General features: G+C 37.8%; 1 protein-coding gene across 2 annotated transcripts in view; it reads left to right on the top strand.

Moving 5' to 3' along the window:
* cntnap3 (contactin associated protein family member 3) overlaps positions 1-24742 on the top strand; it is a 183274-nt gene that overhangs the window by 72249 nt on the left and 86283 nt on the right. For both annotated transcript variants that reach the window (XM_067433994.1, XM_067433993.1), the window contains exons 3-5: positions 6254-6447; positions 11537-11684; positions 15862-16065. In XM_067433994.1, coding sequence (XP_067290095.1) covers positions 6254-6447; positions 11537-11684; positions 15862-16065 — 546 coding nt within the window. The remainder of the gene's footprint in view (positions 1-6253; positions 6448-11536; positions 11685-15861; positions 16066-24742) is intronic.

Below are 24742 nucleotides of genomic sequence, written 5' to 3' on the forward strand. Positions count from 1 at the left end.
TTCTTAAAGCGCTAAATTACAACGGTGCACAAACCATACGCAGAAACCTGGCAAGTGTGGTATCGTTGGACTCGGCAACGATTCAGGAGTCTAAGGAGATGAGTCCCGTGAAAATAAGTCAACCACACCCAAAGTTATAAGCACTTTTTAAAAAAAATCTCAACTAGGTGGCGCTGTTTCGAAACTTCTCAGGCTACTTCAGGGCATCGTGGTGATGACCCATGCCGAGTTTCGTAACAATCCGTTCATGCGTTCATAAAATACAGCATTTTGGCACATAATTCAAGATGGCCGACAGCCAAAATGGCCGACATGGTAAAATTGGACATCAGTCGACTCGGCATGACGTCTCGAATCTGACGAGACCACTTTTGTGATTTTTGGGCAAACGGTTCAGCAAAAAAAAGCAAAAATAGCCATTTTTCCTATCTCCGGGCCAGTAGGTGGCGCTGCGCCGAAACGCAGCAGGTTGCCTCAAGACATGCTTGTGCCGACATGTACCAAGTTTGGTCTGAATACGATAAAGCGTTGCGGAGATACAGCCATACGTCTGTTTTCGCAAGCGCTACGTAAAATTTGTTTGCGCGTTTAACGGAAAAGATTTGACGAATCAACTTGAATTCCATAACTTTTTGTCGACACTGGCTGAAGATGATCTGGTTCAATTTTCATGCAAATCGGACGAACAGTCTAGGACGAGTTCGCAAAAGTAGGATTTTGGGGAAATTCAAAATGGCGGGAAACATATAATGTCGGAAATGCCGTCATAGGGTGCTTTCGGATTGGCAGGAGCTCAGAAATCTGAGGAAACAAGAATTTTGTTTCTAGCCCTTAAGGTTCAAAAGTTATTAGCATAAACATGAGTGCAACTTTGGACAGGTGGTGGCGCTAGAGGGATTGAGTTGGAGACACCAAAATTGGTGTATTTAATGTTGGGACTGCCCTCTATCAGAATGTCAAATCGTTACAACTTTCCCGCAATCGGTTCTATGGGCTGCCATAGACCTCCATGGCGGAAGAAGAAAGTGCGACAACGGTTTCAATAGGTGCCTCCGCACCTTCGGTGCTTGGCCCCTAATGATGTTTTTTTGAGAAAGTAAAAATGCAGAATGTTTCCTGTGATGGGTAGGTTTAGGGGCAGGGGCAGTGTAAGGGGATAGAAAATACGGTTTGTACAGTATAAAAACCATTACGCCTATGGAGAGTCCCTGTAAACCACATAGACCAACATGTGTGTGTGTGTGTGTGTGTGTGTGTGTGTGTGTGTGTGTGTGTGTGTGTGTGTGTGTGTGTGTGTGTGTGTGTGTGTGTGTGTGTGTGTGTGTGTGTGTGTGTGTGTGAGTGTGTGTGTGTGTGTGTGTGTATGTGTGTGTGTGTGTGTGTGTGTGTGTGTGTGTGTGTGTGTGTGTGTGTGTACTATCTAGGGCAGCTATATAAGCATTATGTATATATAAATGCATACTCATTCATGGGTATATTTAAGGATGTATATACTGTATATATATTTGTATAATTTATATTATTTTATATATTATACATATTTACATATTATATAAATAAATATATACATGTAATACTTAATCCTTAAAGTGATACTTATATATACATAATGCTTATATATAGTACACACACATATATTATATAAATGCAAACTTTGATTTTGGATGCGATTAATCACGATTAATTGATTTAGCAGCACTGATATACATATATTTTTAAAATGTATTATTTAAATTTTTATTTTCTGTATATAACGCAATAGAACACAGTTGGGTTTAACAGGTCTTGAGAATACTTGAGGAGAAATATATGAGTTTATACCGATGCATAATTGTTGAACCCTCTTCTGAAACTCTAGAGAAGAGCCTTTTTCTTAGCAGAAACATCTGAGAAGCAGGAAGCATCCACAAGTCTTCATGTGCCTTGGAGAAACATCTGAGAAATGATTAAGATTTAGTTTGTAAATTGTACAAACAAATTGGCAGATGGAGGTTTGGTTCAACAGCACTGTTGAATCATGGGTGATATTGTCATCATGGGTGATCGTGTTCACTAAAGCAAAAGAAAATCTGCGTTCAGTGTTTATATAACGGCCAGTTCGTTTCAGAGTAGCATAGCTTATTTAGGGCAGCGGCAGCAAAAGCAGAGCTAAATACGTGCGTCAGAAGACAATGACATGGCCACTGAAATGGGAAGTGCAGATGCTTGACCTCGGCTCATTACCGAGAGCCAAGCGGAGGGCCGGACAGCAGGAAGAATGTGTATACTGACACAAAGCCTGCAGAGTGTCTTTAGAATTCAAACCAGCATCCAGAAAGTAGCTTTGTCCTTAATATCATGGAAAAATGACAGCAGTATGTATGATCGATTGCAGAGTGTTTCTCTAAAAGGTTTCTAAAGCCCTGAGCTCCTGTTGTCTCAGCGCTGGCGGAACAGAGCATTCAGAAATCAGCCTTAGCTGGAAAAATGCTTTGCACATCTCCGAAATTACAAAGAGAAGGTTTCTGTGTTTAAGTTATATTGGAGGTTCATCCTGAAATGACACTCACAGTCTATTCCACTTTAGTGAAGCAGGCATATTTCCAGAAAGAAAATGGGAAGGAGGGAATGAACTGGAATGTCTAAAAAGATACCCTTGCATTCAGAACATTCAGATTAATGAATAATAAAACATTTGGGATTCTTTTTCTACTCAAAATGACATTAAAGGGTTAGTTTACCCAAAAATGAAAATGATTTAATTAATTACTCACCCTCATGTCGTTGGACACCCGTAAGACCTTCGTTCATCTTCGTAACACAAATGAAGATTTTTATTGAAAGCTGATGGCTGAGAAAGGCTTCAGAAAGGCCTCCATTGGCATTCAGTACATTCCCACTGACCCACTCACAAGACCCATATGGAGGAAGAGGAGGAGCGCCGCTATCGCGTGAGTTCATGTCCGAGACCTACACAGAAGAGAATAACTTGGCGGATAAAGTCATTAGTTTGATTTTTTTTGCGCACAAAAACTATTTTTGTTGCATTGTAGCATTATTGTACAGCCACTGCAGTGAGATGGACTTTGTAGCGTCGTCTTTAGTGCCTTTATGGGTCTTGTGAGTGGGTCAGTGGGAATGAACTGAATGCCAATGGAGGCCTTTCTGAAGCCTTTCTCAGCCATCAGCTTTCAACAAAAATATCTTCATTTGTGTTCCAAAGATGAACGAAGGTCTTACGGGTATCCAACCACATGAGGGTGAGTAATTAATTAAATACTTTTCATTTTTGGGTGAACTATCCCCTTTAATACTCAAAAAAATCTATCAACTGTTACCGTCATTGTCTGTCAAATATTGAGGTCTCTGTTCAGGTGCTGCATTATATCTATTTTATTACACGGCTCTGTGAAATACTTGATTCTGATTGGTCAATCGCGCATTCCAGCGGTATGTTATTTCCAGATAACACCCACTCATACGGGTACTACGAGTTATCTTGACCGGTACTACTTCTATGCTTAACGCTGGCGCCATCTTGTGGCTTAAACAGCCGTGGGTTACAATGGAAGACTTCAAGGCAGGTTTCCTTTATAACATTTTTAATATAAATATTTTTCTCACACAAACGCATCGATTTGAATCAGAAGGCTCTATTAACCCATCGGAGTCGTGTGGAGCACGTTATTTGACGGACAGCTGCATTTTATGGACTTTAAACACAACTACAACTACTGCTTGGATTAACGTTAGGCTGGACTTTTTAAATATAATTTTGATTGTATTTGTCTGAAAGAAGAATGTCATATACACCTATAATGACTTGAGGGTGAGTAAATCATAGGCTTGGTTTCATTTTTGGGTGAACTAACCCTTTCAGCATTCATTTTCAACATTTAGCAAGGGCATATGGCAAATCTTCAGCAGCAGGTTGGAACTGTTTTTCTTCGCGGAAGCTTTGCGTAAGAGCTAATAAAATATTTAATCTCAAGACAATATTTTGTGTCTAATAATTATTTATTTGAGACCAGTAGCCGTGTAATAAGCGGGATAATGTACACCCTGCCGGTCGTACTCCGCTTCGCGTCGGGGTCCTGATCACTCTGTCGGAGTTTATTCTGCGATAACAACTGGCCGGGTGTACATTAACCCTTACGTATTATTTACTTTGATGTTTCTTCATGAAGCATATATTTTAAAGGTGTGGTTTAATTCAGTGTTATATTGTTTGAGTAAAATGTAATGCAGAGGAAACTTCTATTGTGTAGAAATTAAGCAGAAATGAATCAACCTTTTACTGGCCAACTTAAATGTACTTATTTTCTTTTTTTTAACTTAATTTAGTTAAGAAGAGTTTACCTAATTCTATATGTTACATTCACTTTAAAAAACTCCACGCAAAAAATTTGAATTGAGTTGAAAAATTAAATATATGGAAATATAGCACTTATGGAAATATGGAAATTAAATATATATATATATATATATATATATATATATATAAAACTCATATCTTTCAGGATCACATAAAGGATTATTTACTCACCCCCATCTCATCCAAGATGTTCATGTCTTTCTTTCTTCAGTCAAAAAGAAATTCAGTTTTTTAAGGGAAACATTCCAGGATTTTTCTCCATATAGTGGACTTCAACAGGAGCTAACGGGTTGAAGGTCTAAACCAATGCAGTTTCAAAGGACCCCAATGGGCTTATCTAGCAAAATGATCACTCATAAAAATAAAAATAAACGTTTTAAACTATACATTGCTCATCTTGCGCTGTTCTGCAACACACCACCTAATCACATCGGAACGGTCATGTTAGACGTAGGCCGAAGTGCCGCCCCTGTGTTTACAAAGTGCTCATGCAGATTTTTTTTTTTGTTTTTTTGTAAAGGATGTTTGTGTTAGTCCTCACACGTTCACTTGGGGCGGTACTTCCGCCTACGTCTAACATGACCTTTCTGATGTGATTGCGTAATCCGTGGTGCGTCGCAGAGCAGCACAAGATGAGCAGTGTATAGGTTAAAAAATTTCCAAAAGTTGTTTTTTTTTCTCTCTCTCTTTTATTTTTTTAAATGACCAATGGTTTGGCTTAGATAAGTCTGGGGTCCTTTGAAACTGCACTGATTTAGCATCCTCATAAAAACAAATCTGTGCTTTCCCTTTCATTTAATCCCTCCCTATTCTAGCTAATGCTACTCTTAGTCTTAGCAAACTGAAACTTTGCATTTTGAGCACTTTTTGTGTCTATTTACCTCTTCACGATGAATTGCTTCCTGTATTCCTCATTTGTAAGTCACTTTGAATAAAAGCGTCTGCAAAATGAATAAATGTAAGCGTAAATAAGTGGAGCATTATGCAGTTGTGTCTGTGCAGCAGTAAATGGTTTATTGTGTGTATATCTGTGAGTGTACGCTGTCTAAGCTGGATGAGAAGGTTAAATATTTCCATTCAACATTCATTGCATAAAATAATGTCATGTTCTTGTTCCAGTTCTGATACTGGGTGAATATGGCATGGCTGGAAAAGGCTCTTAGCCAATCAGATTCAAGAACCAGAAAGAAATAAAATTATGACCTAATATTGTACTGCTCCCCCTTTTGCTGCCAAAACAGTCCTAACCTGTCGGTTGATGGACTCCACTAGACTCCTGAAGGTGTGCTGTGGTATCTGGCACCAAGATGTTAGCAATAGATCCTTTAAGTCCTGCAAGTTGCGAGGTGAGGCCTCCATAGATCAGACTTGTTTGTTCAGCACATCCCACAGATGCTTGAATGGATTGAGGGGGGGTCCATTTGAAAGTGATAGTGAAAGTGCCCTTTTCAATCGCACTACAGTGCCCCTTTTTTTAGTTGCTAAAGACATATTTGTTCGGTGAGTGATATATAATAGAATAATAACTGCTGTGCTTGTCAGGGCATATATGCGAGAGAGAGAGAGAGAGAGAGAGAGCGAGAGAGAGAGAGAGACCGTCTAACAACACGAGTGCTGTCTTGCTCTCCAATATGTTCAGATAGTTAATGTTTAACATAGTTAACAATGAACAGCTGTATTTTTATTAGAATTAGTGAATTAGTGTCTATAGAGCGGTTTAGATCGGGTTCTGTTTCAATTTGCATGTTTCCTTTGAAGGCAGCTGTTTCTCTCTCCCAATAAACCCCTGCATCATTTATGAACAGTGTGTGATGCAATCTATGCAGCTTGGACCATAATGCAGTGCATGACATGTGAAACCTTCAGCTCAGGCCAGCACTTCATTTGTCTGTCCTGCAGGTGCCGGAGGCTGGTCTCCGCTGGACTCTAATAAGTATCAGTGGCTGGAAATCAGGCTGGAGCAGCGGACGGAGATTACAGCCATCGCCACCCAGGGCCGATACGGGAGCTCTGATTGGGTCACACGCTACCTCCTCATGTTCAGTGACACGGGCCATAATTGGAGACCATACCGACAGGAAGATAGTATCAGGGTAAGGGTTTAATTCATCAGCGCTGTGCAGCTTCACCTGAGATGGACGAAAACATGCTTTGACAAGATACAAAAAACTTACACAGCGATAGATTTTAGTAAGTGCAGGTCTTGATGCTTTTTATATTTGGACAGTTTTGGAGTACAGCTTTAGGGGTGCAAAGAAAACGTAGAAAATCATTTATATTCTTTAATAAATTCTTAAAGAATATAAATGATTTTATAAGAATATAAAAGAATTTACAATCAATATATTTGAATTTATTTTAATATTAATGTACACTGTATAATTTTAAATATGCATCAAATTTTATTTATTTAATAAGTATGTAATTATGTATATTCTAAACATTGAATCAAAATGTCCGATACAGTTTATTATCAGAATAACAATGATAAGCATAAAATACACCAGGACTATCATTTTAAAATATCTTCCAGATGCTCACACAAACTTATGAGGAAGATAAACTGCACACACTCGCAACCATCTAAAGCTTATTACAGTACAAACACCATGAGGTAAACATTGTCACAATTCATCGACAGTAGAACATTATTCATATTTTGGACTTATTTCAGCATCCTAACTAGCCTGTTCAAAAGTTTGGGGTCAATAAAATATATATTTTTTTAATGTTTTTGTGTATATTCTATCAAAATACATATAAAATAGTGACATATTACAATCTAAAATGACAGTTTTCTATTTGAATATATAGTCAAATGTCATTTATTCCTGTGATCAAAGCAGGATTTATCATAATTACTCCAGTCTTCAGTGTCACATGATCCTTCACTAATCATTCTAATATGATGAAACATTTAGGATTATTATCAAAGTTGAAAACAGTTGTGCTGCTTCATATTTTTGTGGAAACCGGGATTTTTCAAGATTCTTTGATGACTAGAAATTTCAAAATATTAACAATTATTGTCTTTACTGTCACTTTTGATCAATGTAATGCATCCTTGCTGAATAAAAGTATTACCATAGTTTTAAATGATAGTGTTATTCATGATTATATGATTCATTGTAGGGATGCCACAATTCTCAATATAATATTGAACCGTTTGGTACGGCATTCATGGTTCAATACGCGCTTGTGAATTGCAATTTTTCCGGTTATGCATTTAAAGGGTTAGTTCACCCAAAAAGGTGCACTATGCAACTTTCCGTCCACTAGAGGGCGCCTATTCTAAACAAAGGTGTAGTTTGATGACGCAAAGTTTGAGCGCAGCATCTTGGGACATGTGGTCTTCACCTCACAGCCGGTGGAAAATAGGACTCGGCAGAAATCACGTTCATGGATGCGGTTATTAACGTTACTGTAGTCTAAAACAGAGCAGGACCGAGTGTTGAGGAGCTGAGCACGGCCGCTGGAGCGATTGTTAAAGAAATACGCGCCTCGCAAATACCGGGACTTTTATTATGGCGGGACGGGACACATTCGCTGGGCGCCTGCACTGATCCGCTCTTCCGGTTATGATTATGAGGTAATGCAGCTCTGTTTATCATGTTAGATACATTTAAGTGTGTTTAAAATGATGTTATGATGGTGCTCCATGCGTTCACTTGTTCACACTGCTAAGAGTAAAGCGCTCCTGCCAAATAAAACACGACACCGAGAGAAGTGCAGATATGACGCGATTGACTGTACGATTGTACATACTCAACTGAATAAAATATATAACACCGGCCTAGTGGTTTTTGGATATTTTACTGCAAAAATACTAAATTGTGCACCTTTAATTACTCACCCTCATGTCGTTGGACACCCGTAAGACCTTTGTTCATCTTCGTAACACAAATGAAGATATTTTTGTTGAAAGCTGATGGCTGAGAAAGGCTTCAGAAAGGCCTCCATTGGCATTCAGTACATTCCCACTGACCCACTCACAAGACCCATAAAGGCACTAAAGACGTCGCTACAAAGTCCATCTCACTACAGTGGCTGTACAATAATGCTACAATGCGACGCAAATAGTTATTGTGCGCACAAAAATCAAAATAACGACTTTATCCACCAAGTTATTGACGTGAACTCGACGCATGCGCGAGAATATGACACAGCTCTGCCGTTCAGATACATGACCCAGAAAAGGATGAGCGCCGCTATCTCGTGAGTTCACGTCCGAGACCTACACGGAAGACAATAACTTGGCGGATAAGGTCATTATTTTGTGCGCTATTTTCGTCGCATTGTTACATGGTTTTATGCATGGTTTTAACATGTGCTTTTCTGAGCACGCGCACTAAACACCTGCCAAACACGTGATTACTAGACTAAGTAGTCGTATTACTATAATACTGTCAAATGCACACAAGGTTAACAATAACACAGTCGGTTATGTCTAAAGTGAAAGTAAAATCGGCATGTGTCTGTATATTAGATGCACGCAGTAGCGAAGCCTAGTGAACACGCTGTCCTTAAAGGGACAGTTCACCTCTAAAAGGATGTCATTATATACTCACTCTAATATTGTTTCAAACCTGTATTCATTTCTTGACGAAAGAGTTTTAATTTTTTTTTTAAAGTAAAGTTTTAAGTTTAAGTAAAGTTTTTCTATTCTTTTAAGTAAAATAAAGAAAGAGAATTGCTATAATAATAATAATTTTAAAAAAAACTCCTTTACCCCTTGCTGTTCCTGTCGCTTAAGAATAAAATAGCAAAAAACGAATGTGACAAGCCATCAGAACCGGACCGAACCGAAAACCGTGGTTAAAAACAGAGGTATGTTTTGAACCGTGGAATAATTGTATTGTCGCGTCCCCAATTCGTTTGCATATCTAGTATTGGTTTTCAATGCAATCAGTCACCCAAAGGACAGACCTGTATGTGTACTCAAGATACCGTCAATGGAACGAGATGTCTGTCGCATATGCAGATTAATATTTAAAATATTTGTATTTTTATAACTAACATTTAGATAAAGAAAAGTGATTAAAAAGTCAGTCAATAAAACTAGCTGGTTTATCTGAATAAGTCCATAGATATCGCCATCATTTTACACTGCCGTCAAAAAGCAGATGCGATGAGACTGTTTGTTCATATGACGTTCATCATAAAGCCCGTAGAGAACAGCAGCAGCAGCGTGAGAACCGTTAGTCACGATTCAGTCTGTCGTCAGAAGCACTTAGAGTTTAAGACATGAGCGTTTCTTCCCTCTCTCTTCGGTGTGTGAGAACTTGTCGCTCCTACCAGTGGAGGATTTGCACCTTGACTCTTGATATATTTCACAGGCCACTTTAGAGCAAATGAGATGCGCCTCCTCAGCAGGAAACAGAGCAATTTGTTCGGCTTAACGCTCCACTCCACCAGACGGCTGATCCCTTCAAAGGCACTGAGAACGCTGCTCAGCTCGGAATTACTCTGAGCTAAGAAAGTCCAAATTGCACACATCTCTGACAGATATAAGGACAAAATGAACGTTCCTCCCTGCAAAATAATCCACAATAACTCTACTTTGCCTCTTGAAATGGCTGGAAAATACCCTGGCTATTAAAACCGCCGGAGGTGATGTGCGGGTGTTATCTGGTTTAAACTGGTCTGGCCAAGCTTGTGTTTAGCTGGTTTTGTGGTTGTTCAGCTGCAGGACTTAGCTTTACAACCCTGACTAGTAGATTATATATTCTTTATATTTCATAATATAAATATTTTATACATTTATTTTTAATACAATTAATAATTATATATTTAATATTAATAGTTTATTTACATTTATGCATTAGTTATTTCATTTATATATATATATATATATATATATATATATATATATATATATATATATATATATATATATATATATATATATATATATATATTATTTTTATATTATTATTATTATCATATTTTATATATATATATATATATATATATATATATATATATATATATATATATATATATATATATGTATATGTATATATATATATATATATATATATATATATATATATATATATATATATATATATATATATAATTATTATTATTATTAATTTAACTTCATATTAAATCAATTATTTTTATCGAAATTATATATAATGTAAATATTTACTTTGTTAAGGTAATGTAACTGATTAAATTTGATTACAATTTGATTACTTTTCAACTTAATCATTTTCTAACATTTACACCAGGGAGGGTTAACATTACTGTCTTTACTTCATCACTTAAATTAAGATTATAATCATTTAATTTCAAAGCACAGTCATAACAAAATCAGACTTCAGCACCTCTTTTTACATTGTGATCGTTCCGAGATTAAATACAGATTTTCTGGATGAAATAATGTTGAAAAAATTCCAGCACAGGAACGCATTTTTATGACTCGCCATGGTGGCAACTCTCAGACAGGTTGTAGCCTGACGCTTTCAGCTGCAGTGTGGATCGATGTAATTGGCAGACGCTGCAAATTTAAACAAAAGAGCCAATCAAAAGCGTCCGAATAGCATGGCTTTTCTAAAGGCCTTTAAATGTCAGTGGGCATCGCGCACATCAAAAACAGGCAAAGCAACAAATTAATATTATTCCTCATATTCTTGTTTTTTACAGAAAATATTCAGATGTAACCCCTTTGTAATTTTGAAAATTTTCTGTAACTGTAATTTAATTACAAAAATTTGTCTCAGTTACTGTAATGGTTACATTTACATTTATTTTCTGATTAAATTACGTAATGGCGTTACATGTAACTAGTTATAGACCCTATTAGTCATAGACCCGCCCAACCAGCCGTAGTTGTGAGATCAGCATTTTTAATCAGCAGGTGTGGATGCTACTGGACAAAAAGTGCCCGTATTGATTTCCTTTAATACAGTGCCTGAGTGCGGATGTATCTGCTCATTGACCCATGGCGATGTTGAATCGCTCCGGTCGCCACAGGGTCTCGGCTCGTATTAAGTAGAAGTTAAGTTATAGACTGGTCTCGTCTGGTCAGGTGAACCCGCCTGAGTTCAGGATCAACATTCTGTGTCTTTATGATCCAATGGGAAACCATAAAAGATGCAAGACTGCATTAGTGCACCATGTCAAACCACAAATACCACGAAAGGTCATGTAACGCTGTTGTTCTTTCTATTTGAGGCTTTCTCTGGGAACTCCAACGCCGACAGTGTGGTGATGTACAAACTGCAGCACGCAGTAATTGCTGAGTATCTCAGAATACTGCCGCTGGACTGGAACCCCAACGGGAGGGTCGGCTTGAGGCTGGAAGCGTACGGATGCCGATACAGTACGTATTTAACATTTACACATTGTTTAACGTCTTTCATGTTTTTTTATTTGTTCATTCATTTAATATAATTTAAGATATTTCTTTATGTTTTATGTTTAATATGTTTTATTTACATAAAAAATATTAATTATTATTTTAAGTTTAAAGTTTAAAATGAATTTTCCCATGATTTTTTAAAATAAAATTATCCCATGATTTACTCACCATCAAGCCATCCTAGGTGTGTATTTTTTCAAGTGCATTCATCATAAACATACTCCACACGGCTCTGGGGGTTAATAAAGGCCTTTTAAAGTGAATCGATGGGTTTGTGTAAGAAAAATATCCATATTTCCTTTATAAACTTTATGAAGTAAAATGTGTAGCTTCCGCCAGACCGCCCTCTGTATTCAACTTACATAAAAAGCATAACTTGTGTATGACATCAGACATCTGACATCAGACATATGACATCAGACATCTGACATCAGCATATGACATCAGACATATGACATCAGACATATTACATCAGCGTATGACATCAGACATATGACATCAGCGTATGACATCAGACATATGACATCAGACATATGACATATGACATATGACATCAGACATATGACATCAGACATATGACATCAGACATATGACATCAGACATATGACATATGACATCAGACATCAGACACATGACATCAGACATATGACATCAGACATATGACATCAGACATCAGACATATGACATCAGAAAAATGACATCAGCGTATGACATCAGACATATGACATCAGACATCAGACATCAGACATATGACATCAGACATATGACATCAGACATCAGACATCAGACATATGACATCAGACATATGACATCAGACATATGACATATGACATCAGACATATGACATCAGACATATGACATATGACATATGACATCAGACATATGACATATGACATCAGACATATGACATCAGACATATGACATATGACATATGACATCAGACATATGACATCAGACATATGACATCAGACATATGACATCAGACATATGACATCAGAAAAATGACATCAGCGTATGACATCAGACATATGACATCAGACATCAGACATCAGACATATGACATCAGACATATGACATCAGACATCAGACATCAGACATATGACATCAGACATATGACATCAGACATATGACATATGACATCAGACATATGACATCAGACATATGACATATGACATATGACATATGACATCAGACATATGACATATGACATCAGACATATGACATCAGACATATGACATATGACATATGACATCAGACATATGACATCAGACATATGACATCAGACATATGACATCAGACATATGACATCAGACATATGACATCAGACAAATGACATCAGACATATGACATCAGCGTATGACATCAGACATATGACATCAGACATATGACATCAGACATATGACATATGACATATGACATCAGACATATGACATCAGACATATGACATCAGACATATGACATCAGACATATGACATATGACATCAGACATCAGACATCAGACACATGACATCAGACATATGACATCAGACATCAGACATATGACATCAGCGTATGACATCAGACATATGACATCAGACATCAGACATATGACATATGACATCAGACATATGACATATGACATCAGACATATGACATCAGACATATGACATCAGACATATGACATATGACATCAGACATATGACATCAGACATATGACATATGACATATGACATCAGACATATGACATCAGACATATGACATATGACATCAGACATATGACATCAGACATATGACATCAGACATATGACATCAGACATATGACATCAGACGTATGACATCAGACATATGACATCAGACATATGACATCAGACAAATGACATCAGACATATGACATCAGCGTATGACATCAGACATATGACATCAGACATATGACAGACAAATGACATCAGCGTATGACATCATTAATTATTAATCATTAATAAATCGTTAATTACATGTTATGGGGGAGGGGGGCACGGGTTGCTCAGAGCCGCAGCTGTTCTGCTGTATGTTCTGTTTTCTTTAAACAGAATGTGAAATATAAAACCACAGATGTCACATTTGCGTGCAGATGTTGTTTGATAACCCTTATATCATTTTATAGCCTAAACAGAAAAATCCTTTTCATGACATTTTCCCATGAGAATTTAGGCAGAGAATTTATTAATAAATCTTTCTAAATGTGCGCTAAATCCTTTAATGGAGCTGTTTTAAGAAGCCATGGTCACATATAAATAGGTGTGTCCATCTGTGAATTAATCATAAATGCAAGTGTAATCCGTTTGTTCGATTATGGCATCGAAGCTCGCAGTCGGAGTCGAGCCCAATGGTAAGTCCGGCCATGCTTGTCATGCGTTATCGCCTAAGAGCAGACGAGTGTGTCCGGCCCTCTCTCAATCAGACGGCAGCCCGACACACTGATATATGATTGGTCTCACGGAGGTCCTGTGTGGCAGCTTTTGTCTTGTGGCTCTTTTCGAATGAGATGCATTGTCACTGAAATCACACGGGGCAGAACCGCAGGGCTTTAGAGTTTCTGCCATTGAGAGCTGTCAGCCATTAAGAGCCGTCAGCATACATTCGATGTTTATTTGCCTCATGTGCATTAACACAGCATTTGGATTGTTTCCATGTTCATAAATATAGCAGACCATTAGGGATTGAGTGTTTTTTTTCTTCATCTCCCATCCGTTTATACAGATGTATAATTTATTGAACAGATCCTGCAGGTCCTGCCCTGTGTCAGCCGGTTGCATCATTTCTGTCGACCTCAGGTTTAAACTCTCTCCTCTCCACTTACAGCAGTGAAGGTGCTGAGCTGTACCGAATACATTAGAAGTGCCGATAGACCTGCTCAAAGACGCTGTATACGCCACTAATTATAACGCAGTTTAAGTTTAATACTTAGCGTCAGGGGTTTGTTGACTCAAACAAACAGATCGATGTTTTAAAAGCGCTACAGAGTCCCAGTGTTTCACTCTTCAGAGGTCAGACTACTAATGACCAACTTATAGTGACTCTGAACATCAAACTGACATGCCAGAAACAAACTGAACATCTGAACATCACGCACAGAATATTTATTTAATTTTATTTTTTTCTACCTGTAGTGCATGTCTTATATATAATATTGTTCATTATTTATTAGATTGTTGTGGTTTGTTTATTCATTTATGCACTATAGTTCAGTATTTATTTAGACATAGCTTATTATTTATTTGATTATTGTAGTTTGTTTGTTTATTATAATTCATTGTTTAGTTAAGTTTATTTATTTAGACCATTTATTATTTATTTGTTTATTTATTTATGTATTATAGTTCATTTTTCTTTTTTATTATTCATTAACTAGTTAAATGTATTTTTTTATACATAGTTCATTTTTATTTATTTTCTTATTGTATTTTATAAATTATAGTTAATTTTAATTAGTTTATTTATTATAATTAATTATTTAGTTCAGCGTTTTATTTAGACAGTTCATTATTTGTTTGATTTTTATAGTTTGTTTGTTTATTTCTTTATTTATGCATTATAGTTCTTTTTTTATTCATTTTTATTTATTTAAATTTATTGTTTAATAAATAAATTTAAATGTATTTTTTTATTTATTATAGGTCATTATCTAGTTCATTTTATTTATTAATACATAGCTCATTATTTATTTGATTATTGTACTTTATTTATGCATTGTAGTTCAGTATTTATTTACTTAAGAGTTCATTATTATTCATTAGCTTGTTAGTTTATTTTTTACAGTATGTATTTGTTGTAGTTCAGTATTTATATCAGTTTATTTATTTATTTTACATTATTCTTATTTATTTTTGTTCCCTATTATTATGTGTTCATCATTTACTTATTTATTAATCAAAGATGTTTAGATTATTAGATTATTATATATTTTAACTCATTATTTGTTTGTTTGCTTGCTTGCTTGTTCATTTACTTTAGTTCATTATAATTAAATGACTGCATTCATTTCAAGCCTTAGAGGGAAACTATTGGTGTCATAAATCATAAATGTCATTTTTGCTGCCCAGCTCATTGTGATCTCTTTACTCTGATCTTTGTGTTGTTTTCTATCCACACTGTTTATTTGCTTCTCGTGTGTTTTCAGGGTCTGATGTGGCCGGTTTTGATGGCAGTGGTCACTTGCTCTATAGGCCGGCTCACGGGGCCAATCCTGCAGACAAAGACGTGTTATCCATGAACTTCAAAACCCTGCAGAACTCTGGGATGCTGCTTCATATGGAAGGCCACAGCGGACACACGCTCGCTTTGGAGTTATTCAAAGGAAAACTCTTACTACAGCTTAGAAAAGGTACTAATATGCATGTACCATATTCATATGCCATCTTTTTTTTATTAAAGGGGACCTGTTATGCATTTATACAAAGTCTTGATGTTATTTTTGGCCTCTACTAAAATAGGTTTTCATGCTTGATTGTTCAAAACACCTTATGTTTTACTTATTGCAGCTCCTCTCGTCCCAGTCTGTCATTAACGCTCTGTTTAGTTCATGTCCCTTTGAAGCCCCTCTTTCTGAAAAGCACAATGTGCTCTGATTGGTTGGCTGGAACAGTGTGTTGTGATTGGTCAAGCGCTTTGAGCATGTTGGGGAAATTTCCCGCCCCGTACTATAACCGGCAGTTTGAACACACTACTAACTAACTCAACCAGGCCCCGCCCCTTTATTTTGGATATTTATTATTTAAATGAGGAATATTGTGACATGTCCGTTCCGGGAAGAAAACTCAAGAATAGGATGAAGGTGTTTGAGTTCACTGATGTAGAAGAAGTCCCACTGGAGGGACTTTGTGCTTTGGAAAGAGATTTTTCATGCTCAAACAGCAACATTACACACTAAAGAAAGATGAACTTGTCAAAAAAAAAAAAGACTTTAATGACTCTCAAAATCTGTCAGGGTCATATTACACTCCAAAAAAAACTAATGTAAAAAGTTCTATTATACTTAAGAAATTATGCTTTGCTTAAAATACGAGCTTATTTTAGAGCCATTGTGACATTATTTTAATAATAATTAAGCACATTTTGTGAAATCAAAAAAATGCCTGTTATTAATTGTCTTGAAAATAATGTCATAAAAATGCTACAATGCGTTTGTGTCGTGTGTGCGTGAATATATGTATGTATGTGTATATATATATTAGTGGATGTATGTATTCCCTTCCACTGCCCCTGCCCCTAAACCTACCCATCACAGGAAACATTCTGCATTTTTACTTTCTCAAAAAAACTCCTTCTGTATGATTTATAAGATGTTTTCCTCATGGGGACCAAAAAATGTCCCCACAAGGACAGGGATTTCGGACATTGCCATCTTTGTGGGAACGTAGGGATTACCAGCCCACACCCACACCCACACACACACACACACACACACACACACACACACACACACACACACACACACACACACACAAACACACTAACACACTAACACCTAAAGGATTATTATATATACACATATATATACACTAGGGATGTTAACCGATGACCGTTTGACCGATGGTTGACCGTATCAACGTTAACCGATCAAAGTTGTCTGCTGTCGGTTAAAAAAAAGTGATCTCTAAATTAGGCTATTATAGACAGTGGACTAAACGCTACTACAGTTCGCCGTCTCATTCCAAAATCTTTTTGTGTGAAGTGAACAAATCCCTCACACTCAATTTTTCATAACTCTCCTGTTTGTACTTAATAAACCAATAAAAACATTTAGCACGAGGTCACAGCGTTTGGGTTTGCGCTCTCAAGGTTTGCAAAAAGTAAACACTCGAGGTTATAGAGGCAGGGCAGACGACAGTATGAAGCGTCGTTCCGCATAAGATGGGCTTACATTTGGAAATATTTTACATCTACAGTTCAGTGGTAACACATAAGGTGTTGATCATCATCTTTCTTTCTTATTGTTAGCACTACCTCAAACTAAAGCAGCGTCTCATCGGAGCTCTCATTTTCTTAAATAAGTCTAAAGTTAGACAAATGCCTTTATTTTCAACACGATCACCTTGTACCCAAACCATTTCGAAACTAAGGAGCCATTTGTCCTCCAATCACAAAAAAAGTGACGTGAATTTAAATTTTAAAAAAGTGACGTGAGTGGAAGAGACGGCGACGCCGGGACAGTGTGTGTGTGTGACCGTGGAGATCTACTTTTGCGACACGACTGAAGCGTGATGTTGTGACGCTTCTCGTCATTTGTGCGTTGAAATCAGTTCAACTGCAGCGCTGCGTTCCCGGAATGCTATGCGGGCGCATTAAAGTCGCTTGACGTCACCTATGGGAATAAAGTGGAGCGCGCGAAATTGCAGGCGCGGCTCGCGGCTATTATTTCAAATAGTGCAGCATATTTTAAACTAATCGGTTAACCGGTTTCAACCGGCTAATGAGGCTCGGTGGTCGGTCAAGAAAATGTTTAGTTTTCGCCATCCCTAATATACATTAACCTAAAGGATTATAAGGAACACCTGTTCAATTTCTTATTAATGCAATTATCTAATCAACCAATCACATGGCAGTTGCTTCAATGCCTGTAGGAGTGTGGTCCTGTTGAAGACAACCTCCTGAACTCCAAACTGAATGTCAGAATGGGAAAGAAAGGGGATTTAAGCAATTTTGAACTTGGCATGGTTGTTGGTGCTAGACGGGCCGGTCTGAGTATTTCACAATCTCCTCAGTTACTGGGATTTTCAGATTCACATTCAGATATTAGAGTCAGAATTTGGTGTAAACAGAATGAGAACATGGATCCATCATGCCTTGTTACCACTTTGCAGGCTGGTGGTGGTGGTGTAATGGTGTGGGGGATGTTTTCTTGTCACACTTTAGGCCCCTTAGTGCCAATTGGGCATCGTTTAAATGCCACGGCCTACCTGAGCATTGTTTCTGACCATGTCCATCCCTTTATGACCACCATGTACCCATCCACTGATGGCTACTTCCAGCAGGATAATGCACCATGTTGCAAAGCTCAAATCATTTCAAATTTGTTTCTTGAACATGCCAATGAGTTGACTGTACTAAAATGGCCGCCACAGTCACCAGATCTCAACCCAATAGAGCATCTTTGGGATGTGGTGGAACGGGAGCTTCGTGCCCTGGATGTGCATCCCACAAATCTCCATCAACTGCAAGATGCTCTCCTGTCAATATGGGCCGACATCTCTACAGAATGCTTTCAGCAGCTTGTTGAATCAATGCCACGTAGAATTAAGGCAGTTCTGAAGGCGAAAGAGGGTCAAACACAGTATGGTATATTATATTTATATACATGTAAAACATGAAATTACCATGTTGCATCTGCACCATATGGTAGTTTAAGTTTATTGTTAGTTAAAATCTCTGATTTTAGGCAGATTAACAGATCTGTTCTACTAATGAATTAGGGATGCTGGTAAATTCAGAAGGCTTGTTCAAAAGGTTTAAGACTTTAAAGAAAAGCCTTCAGGTGTCGGTCAGAGGCCTGTCGTGAGCAGCCAGTATGGCACAGTTTCCCATGTGCCATCTGTGATCACAGCATTCAGGTGTCACTGCCAGCGTCACAAACACGTACAGCAGTGTACAACTGTAGTTTTTGGCACATGTGAGATTACTGCCATCTTTTTGCTGGAGACACATGGAGTGGCAGGAAGTCTCTCTCCATGTAATATCAATTCCGTCGAGTAGGAGAAACAGTTGCGATATAAAGGAGATTTCTTTAGCGAATATACCGTACTTTCTCCTTTTACTGCAGTGTTGTAAAACTTCCATGCTGCCTGTCTGTATTAATTGGACTCTGTGTTTGATTTGCCATTTATGTTTGATATTTGGAAATGTGACGATTACAGCACTGGAGGAAGCGGCGAGCATGGGGCGTTTTCGTCATATCTCAGCTTCACAGTTATATTTATGTATTTTGTCTCTTAGAGCTCAGTTGGGTCAGACCGGACGAGTTTGAATGCCTCGCTTCTGTAAATCTCGGCACATCCAGCCGCCATTCCATCATAAAGTAACTGAAGTCTAACTGCCACTCTCTCGGCACATTTTGCTCTCTGCTCTCACCATAATTTAAAGCAAATCGAAAATGCCTGCCATCATTTATTAGAGGTGTTTCTAAAAGTGCTAAAGTGGTCTCTCGGCCTCGCTCAGATAATGGCTCGTTTGTCAGAAATACACATGACACTCGGCTGTTGTCTGTTGTCCAATGATGGCCGTGCCTTTCGTGTTAAGATGAGATTTACTGTGCCGTAAGAACATGGCATTCACTGGGTTGTTTTTTATAAGACATTAAAACCTCGACGATTAGGAGCGAACGTTGACTATCAGTCACTCCATGCAGCTTCATATGTTGTGGCTCTTCAGGACCGGAGTTCACCACCTCTGGTCAAGACCATGGCTGAATCTAAAATCGACCCCTATACCCTTTAATAAGGCATTATTTGAGGGGACAGCCATTTGTAGTGGTGTCCGAAACCATATTGGACGTTATTGAGTGCACTCATTTTATCCCACATTAAATCGTACACACAGCGGCTGTCCGAATTCACTCAAGAATACACAAAGTCTATGACAAAAAAATTATTTTCTCGGCTTTTTGAATTGAATACTTGTCAGTTAATTAGATCTATCTTAAAGTGACAGCAGCCTAATAAACCTCATGCTGTCTGCCAATTAATTTATCTGGCTATCACCAGACCAATAATACACTGACAGGAACCCCTTAAAGGGCTCCCAGAAGTATAGTACCATCCCTGGTTTGACAGTTAAACATGCTTGCTGGATTTGCCTTTGACGTTTGACTTTGGCATTTATGAATGTGAAGATTACAGCACTGGATGAAGCAGCGATCATATCTCAGCAGGCAGGACATGCTGCAGGTTGAATTTTATATAAAGTATGTTGAAGCTTAAGTTTGAAGCATCATATATTTTAAACATTTTCATTGGTTTGTTTGAGAAAGGCAGTGGATTCATTGTGTCTTCATTGTCCTTGAAATATTCTGACGTCCACATCTAAAACCTAAATAAATATCCAGCACCAATGTACTGAAATGTAGCGCATTGGCCCGATAATCCGAAAGAGTCAGACATGCTGAACAGGGTTTTTATGTGGCGCTGTTGTTGTTTTGATGCAGAGACAGATGTTAGTCGCTGGCAAACACTCGCTGCTGTCTGTGCCGAATAATACATCTGCAAACATGCTGTGACATGAAGATTTATGCCCCATATCCCAAACTATTTTATTTTGCTGGTAGTTTGCATTCATCAAAATGTCTGTTTACATTGTGCTCCACTGCTTCATGTTTTGGCCCAAACTTTGTAGGGTTTATACACAATGTTCTGATCGTACTGACCGATACTTCATCACTTCATAATTTACTCACTTTTATTTATTGAACTAAAAATAGATCTGTAGATTTCAAGTGACATTTTTACTTGTAACATCCTGAATCGTGTGCATATGGCACATCATTATTTAAAGCAGATATCACCACAAAATTTGATCTAGATGCAGCTCACATGAAGCAGAACTTCATCAGAAAAGATTGTTCCTCCTATCTTATTGCCGTCCTGAATTATTTGAACTACTCTTTCCTGAGCTTGCGTTAGTCCTACATCCTACGTCATGCGTCGGGTCAGAGGCCAGTCTTCTGCCAGAACTCGACTCGTGAAGCATATGATTATAGTTTATAAAATATAAACATGGAGGTTTTTCTTTCGCTTCAGAAGGCGTATGGATTACTTTAATGATGGATGGATGTGCTTTTTTCATTATTGGGTGATCTATCTCTTTTAAGTTTGTTTTGCAGGTTGCCACAGACATTAATTATGACACACCCATGAGTTTTCTGATCCAAAATAAGACCAGAGGCATGAACTGAGAAAGTAAATAATCTGTTTTGATTTTCCTTTCATGGTCTATTTACAGACTGTTTTTGCAAATGAAATGCATTAAAGGGGGGGTGAAATGCTGTTTCATGCATACTGATCTTTTTACACTGTTAAAGACTTGGAATCCCATACTAAACATAGACAAAGTTTCAAAAGTTAAGGTGGACGTTTGATGGGAGTATTTCTTTGTCAAAAATACTACTTCCGGTTAGTCATAAGTTTCGGCAAGTTTTTTGAGATCATGCGTCCCCATTGACGTTAGTGGGGGCGGAATTTCCTTGTATGGGCCTTACGGACAATTCTACCGGAAGCGCGTGAGAGAGAGCGAGGGAGAGAGCGAAAGCAACAGCCTACGCCCATCAAAGCGCTGGTTTGTAGGATGCTGGACAGGTGACAATTACACATAGCACATAATGTCACCAAAAAAGTGCGTTTTTGGTTGCCAGACCAAGACAGTCCTGCACAGATTCGCCAAAAACCCCGCGTTAAGGCAACAGTGGATGTAATTTGCTTTTCCGTATCAGCAACTGAGTTGCGCGAATGTTTATATCTGTTCGCTGCATTTCGGTGCCGACTGTTTCATAAACAAGGCCCAGCTCGACGCCGAATTTTTCCAATCGCCTAATGCTGAATGATGGAGCAGTCCCAACGTTAGAAGGGTGAGTGAGACTGCTTCAAATGTCTGTGTTTTTTTTAGTCCGCTTACTGTCTACACAAACCACGCGTAAACACACAAACACACGTGCACAACTGCACTTCCCACATGTACACCTTCAAAGACAAAAATACGACGATATAATTCAAGTATAAATATGTAAATAACACAAGCCGCTAAGCATATTATATAGTTAGTGTATAACTTGTACCACATAGAGACGTCCTGCTCTAGTCGTTTTTGCTGCTGCTCCTGTTCAACTGCAGCCTCTGGGTCTGATTCCGGATCATAGATGTATGGCTGTATCTGATTAAAAGCCATATTTTTATTTTGAATAAAGTTTTTTTCCCGCTGTTAGGGATGACACAGCTTTACGACGCACTCGACTCAACACACAGCGCGCTGCTGCACACGTCATTATTTAGCTCCGCTCACACGACACGCCCCCACCCGCTCGGCTTTTTTCGGAAAGACTCGGAACAGCGCATCTTTCTTATATAATTATTAAAAAAATAAAGACTTTTCGGAGATATGCAGGATGCAATGCTACTCTATAGGTACTCAAGATTGACATGACACTGACTGAAACTGAGTGTTTCACCCCCCCTTTAAATATACATTCATATCCATAGTAATACAGTCACAGTGTAACGTTTGCTCTAACACTGAAAACCAAAACAAACAGAACATGACTGTGACAGTGGATATGCATTTTAGTTTTAGTTTTTGCAACTAACTGGAGTTCTAGCTGAAGTACTAACATTTAAACTGAAATTATTATTATTTTTAAACGATACAAAAACAAAAAAAAGTCAAAAGCACCTAACGGAATTACTTAAAACCTAAACAAGAAATGAAAATATTTATATAAAAAAGTTCATAATAAATTCTATTGTCAAAGATGATTGACAATTAGAATATAGTTTAGATTGGCGGGATTGTTCTGTTCTGGGCAAGAGCTCCCTGCGCATCCATGCAGCCTAGCATTGATAAGAAAAGGGAGAGCCATGATGATGAACAGAACAGAAGAACCAACATGATGTACTGCAGATATCATTAATGTCAATATTAAAATGAACAACAGAATTCGGGAATTTAGTCTGATTCAAGGGGAATAAGAACGCCCTGGACGGAGGAGGGTATTTAGCTCTGGAGGAACACGATAGCTGCTGATAGTACTGAAGGAGCTTACAGTATATATGTCTGCTGTGATAGACGTCACATTCCTATAGGTAGATGTGATCGGCTGACAGGCAGCTAATGTGAGCTTGACTAACGTGACCTGCCAGAACTGATGCTATACGCTTGATATAAGTGATACTAAAATAACACTTAAAATGTATTGCCATCAATATCAAACAGAAGCTCAATTAACATCAACGAGACATTATGATAAATCCCTGCATGTTTTTTACACAACCTGAGACTGGCTGGTGTAACACAGTAACTTTTAAAGCCTTAGCCCTTAAAGTAGACAGCTCTCAGCTCCAGATCTATGAAATAAACTGTGGTGTGGGCCGAGATGTTTAGAGCAGCTTTACTTCAGCGATTGCTTTGACACTCAAGCAGCTTCTTCTGTGTGTTTTTATGGTTATATTAAGGAAAAAATTATCCATCGCATAAACAGGACGACTTTTAGGTGACAGTGGTAAACATTTTAGAAGGGTTTGTTTACAGCAGTAAGAAATATCTTTTAGAATGGGAATAAATGAATATAATCTTCATTATGCTTTTTTACATTTTCAACTGTCTAGAGTGTAATGTTGCTGCATTAAAAAGTTCTGCAAAGTTTCAAAGCACAAAGTCCCTTCAGCGGCATTTATTCTCTATATCAGTGTCAGTGTTTCTGAACTCCATGAAACATTGAGACAGAACTAAACAGAGCATTACTGACAGACCGGGAAGAAAGGAGCTGCAACAATGGAGAATGCATGAAAGAGTTTATTTTTTTATTTTTTTTTACATTCAAGCATGAAAACCTGTTCTAGGTCAAAGACTTTGAAAAAGGGCATAATAGGCTCCCTTTGAAGGATTAGGTCACTTCAAAATGTCTTGATAATGTCTTTCTTTCTGTAGTGGAAAAGAAATTAAGTTTTTTGAGGAAACATTTCAGGATTTTTCTCCATATAATAGACTTAAATGGCAACCAAAATGTTCAAGGTCCAAATCAATGCATTTTCAAAGGAAGGGCTTCAGAGTCTCTGCACGTTTCCAGACGAGGAATAGGGTCTTATCTAGCGAAACCATCATTCATTTTCAAATAAAAATAAAAATGCTCTTTGACACAGTGGACACCGTTGGAAAGGTCACGCTAGACGTAGGCAGAAGGACTACCCCTGTGTTTACAAAACGCACACACCGGGACGAATATCGCGTGCGCTTTTCCCCAGCGTTTTACGAGACATTTTTCGGCACGTCTTGAGTGTTCACTGGTGATGTGCACATTCAGT

The sequence above is a fragment of the Pseudorasbora parva genome, chromosome 23 (assembly GCF_024679245.1).
Source record: "Pseudorasbora parva isolate DD20220531a chromosome 23, ASM2467924v1, whole genome shotgun sequence".
Taxonomy (NCBI): domain Eukaryota; kingdom Metazoa; phylum Chordata; class Actinopteri; order Cypriniformes; family Gobionidae; genus Pseudorasbora; species Pseudorasbora parva.